The 10,022-nt window shown below is 38.5% G+C and overlaps 1 protein-coding gene across 1 annotated transcript; it reads left to right on the forward strand.

The window, feature by feature from the left end:
• The first annotated feature begins 297 nt into the window (after positions 1-297).
• LACTB (lactamase beta) lies at positions 298-8,302 on the forward strand. The gene is made up of 6 exons (XM_040569426.1): positions 298-558; positions 1,106-1,172; positions 3,405-3,595; positions 3,936-4,281; positions 5,883-6,048; positions 7,361-8,302. Exons 1-6 carry the CDS (start codon positions 313-315, stop codon positions 7,902-7,904), a joined length of 1,560 nt encoding a protein of 519 aa, XP_040425360.1. The 5' UTR covers positions 298-312; the 3' UTR covers positions 7,905-8,302.
• Positions 8,303-10,022: the final 1,720 nt, after the last annotated feature.

Below are 10,022 nucleotides of genomic sequence, written 5' to 3' on the forward strand. Positions count from 1 at the left end.
GTGTTATGCCCTGTGAGGAGGGGCTGAGGACCCCTGCGCTGCCCAGCCTGGCCAAGAGGAGGCTGAGGGGGACCTGGAAGCTCCCCGCAGCTCCCTGAGGCGGGCAGCGGGGCCGCCCTCCTCCCGCCCTTTCTCCGCCCGCTTTCCTGCCCGTAGTCCGGCGGCGGGGTCGGGCTGGGGAGCGGCCGTGAGGGGCAGGGCGGGCGGTGCGGCCCTGACGGGGCTCGACGCGTTCGGAGCGCGGCCGAGCGAGCGCTCGGGAGCAGCTGGAGCCGCCTGGGCCGGGGCGGGCCGGGGCGGGGAGGCGCCGCCATGTACGGGCTGGTGCGGGCCCTGCGGCAGGCGGCGACCCCCGGGCGGCTGGCGGCGACCCGGCGAGGGGGCGCCGGGGGACGGCCCTGGGGCTGGGGGCTGGCGCTGGGGCTGGCGCTGGGGGTGAAGGTGCCGGCGGGCTGCGAGGCCGGCGGCGGGCAGGAGGAGGAGGTGACTCCGGCGTCGTCCCCTCGGGGCTTCGGCGCGGCCATCGAGAGGAGCCGGGACCTGCTGCGGAGGATCAAGGTGCTGGGGGGTCGCTCAGGACGGGCTGAGGCGGGGCACGGGCGGTAAGATGGCCACCAGGGGGCCGGGTGCCAGAGAGCAGTTCTTGAGGGGGGCAAGAAGCCGGGGGGGCCGTGAGGGCTGCAGAGGGGGTGCTCTGAAGGCGCGCTGCCCTTCTGAAAAAGGAAACGCAGCCCTTGGAAGGAGTGCGTGCACTTAGGAGGTGGTGCTGGTCACGGCCTGCCTGTGGACTCTTGTCTGAGTTTTGTGCGTCTGGCTCGTTAAGTTCATTAAATTATGAAATAAGTTATTTTCATTAAGTTGTTATTATGCTGTTAAATGTATTTTTCAGAGTTGCTGAGTTGAAGTCTTTGTTTCTTGAAAACAATTTATACCTGTTTGGACCATCTAGTACTTAATATAATTTCAATTATAATGTAGCAACAATGTGCAAGCATATTTCTAAGTGTAGGATTGCTGTTGTATCTTTAGAGCTTGGGAGAGAAGGTCTTTATTAACTGTAAAGATTCTTTGTTTTCACTACTTTTTTTTTTTTCTTTTTTGACAGGATGAAGCAGGAATCCCAGGTATACTAGTTGGAGTCTCTGTAGATGGAAAGGAAGTCTGGTCAGAAGGTCAGTATGTGGGGCTACCGGTTGTGTGTATTCCTGGGAAGTGATGAACAATTCAGACACACCATTCGGGCCAGGATTTCATCCACTTGATGTCTTGTCTCACGAAAGTGGTCAGAAATAGGTGCCTAGGGAGCGTGAAGTGGTACTTTCCTTGGTAAACTCTGTTAACATCCAGGAGTCAATAACATACCAACTTCACGAGTATGCTAGTATATATCAGTGGTTATGTTTAAGAACGTTTCTTTCATTAATTTGTCAGATCAGTCTTTGACTGTACATGCGCTCTAGGCATACACCTGTAGTGTTGTCTGGTGGAAGTGTGATGGGAGGTTAAAAACCTGTTTTCTCCCTAGGAACTTACTTGACAGTCAAAGTAATAATGACTTGCATTTGGTGATCTCTCCCCTATTTCTTGGCTGAGGTGTAGATTGTTACTAGGAAGGTACTGAGATTTAACAACTGTCATCCTTTCAGAAGTTGCAAGTGATTGTTCTGGTTATACAGGTTAGTTTTAAATAGTCTACAGTTTTGCTCGTCGTAGACATTTGATGTTCATTATAAAAAATACAATGTCTGTTTTAGAAATGTTTTCATAATCAGTTGTGTTTTTGTTTTTTCCTTTTTTGGACAAATAAGGTAATGGTAATAAAAGAAATGTATTTCATGAAGGTGTTAAAGAATTTGAAAAAAAATCTAAGATTTTAACTAACTTTATTCTAACAGTGTTTTAATTAATGAATATTTTTATAACTGTAAAGCTGATTATAGTTCTCCATTTCTCTTATTGTGACAGAAGTGAATAGCAGAATTTCTGGTACCTGGCCTGATAAAGACAACTGTACTACAAACTCAGTCACAAAATCTTTCAAATAGGATAGCTTTTTCTTGTCTTAGCTTATATGTAACGAAAGCAGAGGTTTTTCGAAGACTCCTGTGGAATCCCTTCCTTGACATTCAGGAAGGTACTTGAGGGAACTTGTGCCTGGGTTGTGGTTTATCACCCTGACTTACATATCCCATAGCAAGGCAACTATGTGGGGAAGCATAAGCCATGATGGAGGTTTCTGTACAGTGCTGTGTGTGGATACAGAAAACAGCATTGCCTTGAGAGAGGCAGCTGGGACGTGGATAACATTGTTTTAGTAGGTTTCTAGCTCATTTTGTTTTCCTCCTCCCTACTTCATGGGGGGAAAAACAGGATCAGGTATAAGTCAAATGTATGTTGTGACTGGTATCAAACCTGTTTTCTTGCTAATTTGGTGAGAGTGATTTGAGTTTCAGAAGGTATTTTCCTTAGCAGTATGGCATTTGCATTCACAGACACAGTGCAAACACTCAAGTAGTAATTTTACATAAAAGGAATGAAAGAGAACGTCTTAGGCAACTGATATAATTGATTTTATTTCTTGTATTTTGGCAAGTTTTGTTGCTGAGTAGTTTACTATTAGGCTACTGTGTTATATAGCCAGACAATGCATTGCTTGTAGGCTTTACAAATGTGTTTGTACTGAAAGCTGCAAGTGTATCATCACTGTACTTCATAGCTTTTTCTGCTGAAACATCACTTGCATGTTTTCTTCAAACCCAGCTCAAAATGAAGACTACTTTGGGCGTCTGGTAATGCTTCATTAATTCCAGTTAGTGCTACTCATGCGTTGGTTATATAGGGAAGACACTGATATGGGGATTCTTAAGTTGTCTTTTCATTGAGGTCAGGCTAGAAGGTGGTGAAACAGACTGTTTTGTGCATCTTTACAGCTTAGGTAATTGCTGTGAGGTTTTTGAGTAATTTCTTAATTTCTGTATTGATAAAATAAGACCTTTTAGTGGTTTTTAACCTTTATTTTAGAGAAATAAAAGAGTATTTAGGACTGTTGGAGAATTATTTTACAATCTATGTGTTGTCGTCTTTAGTTTTCCTACATTAAATATTTGACCTCAGGAGTATAAATTTTGACTTAATCTTCAATCTTGTTTAGGGTTAAGTTTGTTTTGTGTGCTTAATCATTAATTAATGATTAATTAATGTTGGTTAATACCATGGGCTCTGATTAACCTATCCTACTAAATACTGTTGTTCATTTAATTGAAGCAGGAGCATGCTTACAATGCTTCATTTCTCAGTTCAGCTAGAAGAAATATATTTTGAGGTGCCAATAAATCGAGTAATTTGCAAATAATTCAGCATGTCTCTATGTAAAAGTATTTACCGCTGTTTTTATTGTCTTAAAGGTTTGGGTTATGCTGATGTAGAGAATCGTGTTTTATGTAAGCCAGAGACGATCATGCGAATTGCTAGTATTAGCAAGTGTCTTACCATGATGGCCATTGCTAAACTGTGGGAAGAGGGGAAACTGGACCTAGATGCTCCAGTGCAGAAATACGTCCCTGAATTTCCAGAAAAGGTCTACGAGGGTGAAAAGGTACATAGTTGTTTATTGTTAACACTTGTTTGAATTTTGTTCCTGCCATTGCACAGCCATATGTGTACAAGTGCTGTATTACCTTTTCCTGTAAAACACCAGAAATCATATAGACAAGTACTGATATTTGCTGCTTGAAAAAGAAACGCTGGAAATTTGGATCTTCAGTTTTATAGTGTGTGGTGTGCATATACTTATTTATTTATTTTAACTCCTTTTAATACACGATGCTTAAAAGCTCTTATGTCTCTGTCCCTTCCTCATGTTGAGTTTTACTTTCTGGTGAATCAGTTTGCATTGTGTGTTTAATCACAGAGCTCATGTTGTTCATTCTACCTAGGTCACTATTACTACGAGACTGTTAGTTTCACACCTGAGTGGGATTCGTCACTATGAAAAAGATATTGCAAAAGTAAAGGAAGAAAAGGAAAAGGCAAACAGAGCATTGAAACTAACAAAACCCAATCAGGATAAAGAACAAAAAGAGAAGGATGGTAAAGGCATTGAAAAAACTGATTCTGTCAAACCAAAGAAAGCACACGAAGGTGAAGTAAAAAGCCGAAATTCAAAACCTGGCAAGAGAGATAAGGAATTTGAACAGGAGGAGTATTATTTGAAGGAAAAATTTGAAAGTGTGATTGAGTCACTGAAAATATTTAAAAATGATCCTTTATTCTTCAAACCAGGTGAGTTACTACTCCTTTAGACCAAAATATACTTTTCTGGTGATTTTTTTTGTTTGTTTGTTTCAAATTGTTTTTATATGCAGTGAGGTTAGTAGGGTCCAATAAATAGAACTTAAGCAAAACACACAAACACTGGTTCTGTTAATTTTTTTTTTCCTGTGCCCTGTTAAAAGCTCAGTGGAGAAATATTTGGGCTGATCTATAAAGACTGTGTAGTCATGTAATTGTCCTTCAGCTGACAACTTTTTTGATGACTGAACTGATCAGGACTTCACTAGTTCAATTATGGATATCTATCTTGTATAGGTATCTTAAATAATATGCTGACTTAAAAAATTATGCTTATATGGGTACCTTCTCATGGTGTATCTGCAGTATCAAGCAGGTTCAAAAAAGGATGTAGGTTAGTCTTAAAAGGTAAAAGGTAATACAGAGAGTCCAAGATAGTGCAAAGGTGAGGCAAAGGTGGGACCTCAGGTAGAAATAAAACTTCTCTTAGGAGTTCTGAGTAATGCAGTTAAGTGCGATGAAAATATCATTTCAAAGTATGTTTTAACAACTTTATGTCTACAAAGTATTTTGTAAGCAGATACCAGCTTGTTGTGTTCATGTTCTGGAGACCTTCTAGATATGAACCAAAAACAACATTATTGAGGCAACAGATCAGAGCTAAATAATTATATTGAAAGACAATGGAGTCATAGAACTACCGAGGCTTGTTATTATTGGAATTATATAATTCAGTTCTAGAGAGGACTTTTGAAGAGTTTCAGGTGTACGTTCTAAATGAGTTAGGTTAATAGACAAATGATACCCATTGCTGATAAACAGTAAATAATGTGTGTTTATGGGGCAAGGGATTGGAAGGCTGAGAAGCTAACATATACCATCTTGGGGGTTGTAGGAATCATATCAAGTAAGGGATCTGTCATGATTCTGGACACTTCGATGAAAACTGTTGCTTGATATATGGATGTTTCATAAAAGGTGTTAGCACCAGTTAAGATTAAAAACAGGAAACATTGTCTAAAATAATACACTTTACTGTTCATATAATATTCCAGGATATTCCAGAACTAGAAACATAGAACTATAGACATAGAGATAAAAGTGAGTGAGGCCTTGGGAAACCTTGAGTGAGTATACTGTTGTCTTTTCTGTCTTTATAGTACAGATGCTAACAAGTTAGGTAGTTCAGCAACTCTTAAGTAATTTCGTGGTTTGCTTCAGCTCTCCAAATCCAGATATCATTGTTAGAAATAATATGGCAAATTGCGTGTAAAGAATGTTAAATGTCAGTCTTTATATTTCAGCATGAAACCTGGCTGTACGTGCAGATTCAAAAAAAAAAAAAAAAAATTTAGTGCTGTTCTCAGAGCTACCTGCACTTAGCAAGCGTCTGTCTGCTGCCACACAGCAATTTCTAGGACCCAGTATCATAAGCAAGTGTTTTACATCCAATTAAAATTGGGGGTGGGGTCTTTAAATTGATTATTTATTGCTATACATAGCTTTATTTGCACATGTGATTACTTAAATGGGATGCCTATGGTATAAAACATAAGCATCATGAAACTAACCTTTTTCCCTTTTTCTTTAAGGTAGTCAGTTCTTGTATTCAACATACGGCTTCACCCTCTTAAGTGCTGTTGTAGAGAGAGTTTCGGGACAAAAATTTACAGATTATATGCTAAAAATGTTTCGTGACTTGGATATGCTGTCAACTGTACTAGATGACAATGAAGCAATGATATATAACAGAGCAAGGTAAACAAGGATGAATTTTTACTCTGTTCTTTCTACAGTGATTGTTGTTCTTTCTATCTTCGAGCAAACTGAATTGAGAACGTGCAATTTCTTTTTGGTCAGGTCTTTAAAGAAGTGGCTTATGTTATTTCAAAGTTAGTTATGTAACTAACTGATTTTATGTTAGTATTACGGTATTGGTTCTGCAATTAATGTGAAATTATGGAATGGGAAATAAGTTTTTCCTATTATAAGGGCATCTATGGGGCAGGGAAGTGGCAGAGGTGACTTGGAAGTTTGCATTTAGTTTGGTTACAATTAAGCAGGTAAGTGTAAATAGATGAAAATGGAGTAATAAGGATTGAGTTTCTCATCTGTTTGGAGCCTTATTTTACTGAGCCACTCTGATTTGTTGACACCTGATTTGTTAAATTTTGTTGCTGGAGGAAGATTCTAACAATCAAAAAAGCAGGTTATAGAAAAAAAAACATGAAAATGAGGTTCAAACTTCTTAAAAGTTTGGATTTTAAAGTGCTCTAACAGTAGAAGTTGTTATGAACAAATTGGATTCAAGGTTTATAGTAGTACTTATATTTAAGTGTTGTTAACTGTTATAAAAGTGACACTTTAAATATACAACAGCAGTTGGTAATCTTTTAGGGGTAGTTTTACTGCTGTATTCTAAGATGCTTTGAGCTGGTGTTTATTTTGCTTGCAAATTTTCAGAGGTTCTGTACTCCTATTGCGCTGTTCATTCTGCATTTATAGTTGGTAGTTTTCCAATTTGCATTTTAATGAAAGGTTTTGCAAGACTCTGAAACTACTAACAAGAGCGAGGGTAAAAAGAGAATGTTCAGTTGTATATAGTAACTGTAATGAGGTGAGGGGAGAAACCAATCACAAATGAAAACTACTGTCTCAGAACAGTCCATGTAAGACTTGCTGAAGTTTCAGTTTTGTGTGTGATAATCACAATGTAGTAATAAGATTCCTCTTCCTTGAAACACTTTAAATCTAGTACAGGGATTTGAGAGAAGTCCTGTGCTGGCTGATCTACAGGTTTCTATCCGGTCTCTTACTTGTATATTGCCTTCATTCTTAGTGTATCCTAATAAGAAGTAGAAGGATTAGTACTTACATTGAAACTAAGCTTCTAAGCTTAATTTTTGTTTTTCCCATCTGAATTTTTTGTTAATTTTTCTACAAATGAAATACACTTAAGGAAAATGCTTTAAAGACAAAGTTTCATGAGACAAAGGTAATACATGCTCAGTTTGCCCTTTTAAGGTTGTATTACATAGTATCTGAGATGACGAGTTTCCTTGAATTCTAGGTGTTACGTTTACAACAAAAAAGGACGTCTGGTAAATGCACCATATGTGGACAACTCTTACAAATGGGCTGGTGGAGGCTTTCTGTCATCAGTAGGTGACCTTCTGAAATTTGGAAATGCCTTGTTGTACAGTTACCAAGCTGGACAATTTAAAAACAGTAGTGGCAAACTTCTTCCTGGGTACCTCAAACCAGACACAGTCGCAATGATGTGGACCCCAGTGCCAAAAACTGAAGTGTCATGGGACAGGGATGGTAAATATGCAATGGCCTGGGCTGTAGTAGAGAAAAAGCAACAATACGGATTTTGCAGACAGCAGAGACACTATGCATCTCATACAGGTGGTGCAGTGGGGGCAAGTAGTGTCCTCCTGATTCTTCCTGAAGATCTGGACTCCGAAGCCATAGACACTGCGCTAATGGCACCACCTAGAGGAGTAATTGTTAGTATTATTTGTAATATGCAATCAGTTTCCCTCAACAGCACTGCCTTAAAGATTGCAAGGGAATTTGATAAAGAAAAACAGGCACAATATATAGATTAAAAAAAAAAAGAGAGATATGTAACTGAACTCACTGTACTGAAACATAGAAAATGGAGAAGGAGATCAAATTAGACTCTGAGATACGTAAGAATACATGAGGAAAAAGTATCAACAGTACACTTAAGTGTGGCACCACTAGCAGAACTTAAGTGTGGCTGGAATTCATCTCTCAGGGAAGTTTCTAACCTATAGAAAAGAAAAATGTAACAGTCAAATTTGACTTCCTGCGTTACCTGTGCAAACTATCCCTTTAGTAGCAAGTTTTCTTTCCTCATGTAGTTAAGTATTTGACAAAGATTAAAAAAGAAAAAAAAAAGCATTGGTTTCTTGTGCTGAGTACAACAAAAAGTTATCTACCTTAAATATTAAGCTTTCGAACAACTTGCACATCTTGATTTGGGCATGTAAAGATTGAATTGTTATTTTCAAAGTTCAGGTCTGCCAGAACCGTTCACTATTACTTCAAAATGGTTTTGGTGTTGACTTTTGTACTTTTACATACAGCTTTTCTTATTTGTCTGAAAAGCAAAAAACAAAGCTACCTCCAGAATGAAGTACCAGAAGTACACTTTTGTCGGAGTTACAGATTGCAAAGAATTAGGAAATGAGCCTAAAATAATGTGTGTAAATCATTTGTTATTTATATGTTCTCACTTCCATTTTTATTACACGGAGAACATGAGATTACTGTACCGTGGAAATAAGGGTATTATTTCACAGGTGAGTATTCCCAAATAGCACGATATGATGAGCTGTCAGTCTCATTGTTACTGGATGATAGACATGATTACTTCAGTACTAGAAATGGTAGCTTGTAGCTGGAAATGGCACTGTATTCTGGAATGTAGATGTTCCTTAAGATACAGGAATAAGGAACTGAAATCAGTAAAATTTAAAGCCCATTCTTGAAGCCAGTAGTAGAAGTCTTGAAGACTTGGAGATTTTTTATTTTTTTCCCCAAACCATCCTTTTCTCCATTTTGAAGACCTGCCTCAAGGAGTTACTTTTGTACAAAGCCGAACAAGAAATTGTGGTAGACTTCCAGATAAGTATTATCTAATCTTTTTTTTTTTTTTTTGAGAGAAATAAAATAATAGCTGATTATATTAATTTTATATATTCCATAATGGCATGGAAGATCTCCATGATCACCGAAGCTCTTTTTTGCTCACTCTACTTCCCTTGTAGTTATATCAGACATTATTTCCATATTGAGACAAAAAAAAGCATCCTTCAGAAAAGGTTTGAATACTTACATCTCTGCACCGTTTAGCAGCTCTGCTTTGCTGAATATAAAGAGCAATATGTCTTGAATAACAGTTGAGAAAAGATAGCTTGGGAAAGATGCAGGTATGACTATTCTTTGGCATTAACTTTGTAGTTGATGCCTGCTATGTGATGAAACACCATGTTGTCAGCTCTGTTCCCTATGATTTTTTTTTTGGCTAAGACAGACAAACCAAGAAATGTATTATTTTGAGGCGTCAGTGCTCTACCTGCATTTTTAATCGACAATAGGGCTGTTTTACTACTCTTCATAATTTTAATTGTTGTTGTGCCTTAAAACAGTAAAAAGTTACACCCGAACTATTTGTTTTTTCTAGCCCACCAAAATTTTACTTTTGTATTTATGAATTATTGGTTGTCTTGGTATCTCAAGAATATCAAATCAGTAAAGGCAGGCTAGGTAAACCTTTCTGAACAAACTTGCCTTTGGTGATGCAATGTATTCACTTACTCCCATTTGAATCTTTAATATTGTTTGACAATTCAATACTGGAGATACTCATCTTCTAAGGCAGCATTTTTTTCCAGTCTCGAGCACCGACTAGCTGCGTAAACGTGCAGCAGCAGAAGTCATTGCCCATTTTACACAGGGAACAAGAGTAAGTAGTTCTGAGTTGTTTCCATGTTCAAGAATACCTGAACAGAAGTTGACCAAATACAATATTTTAATTATAGAAACTCTGAAAAGTGACGCTGCTACTTTAGGATCCATTGTACTTTAGCAGACTTTTCTTGTATGATGCATTTATTTTGCAAATAGTAGTTATTCTCAGAAACAACTTTGTGTACTTCAGAAGCAACAAATTTCACTTACTGACCATTGTGAACTGG

The sequence above is a fragment of the Cygnus olor genome, chromosome 11 (genome assembly GCF_009769625.2).
Source record: "Cygnus olor isolate bCygOlo1 chromosome 11, bCygOlo1.pri.v2, whole genome shotgun sequence".
In the NCBI taxonomy this organism is placed as follows: Eukaryota; Metazoa; Chordata; class Aves; order Anseriformes; family Anatidae; genus Cygnus; species Cygnus olor.

What these genes read in the sequence shown, in the direction of transcription:
- LACTB (XM_040569426.1), top strand. Translation starts at nt 313, where the DNA reads ATGTACGGGCTGGTGCGGGCCCTGCGGCAGGCGGCGACCCCCGGGCGG. An exon ending in AAAGGAAGTCTGGTCAGAAG is followed by an intron (nt 1,173 to 3,404) that starts GTCAGTATGTGG and finishes ATTGTCTTAAAG; the next exon opens with GTTTGGGTTATGCTGATGTA. An exon ending in AGGTCTACGAGGGTGAAAAG is followed by an intron (nt 3,596 to 3,935) that starts GTACATAGTTGT and finishes CATTCTACCTAG; the next exon opens with GTCACTATTACTACGAGACT.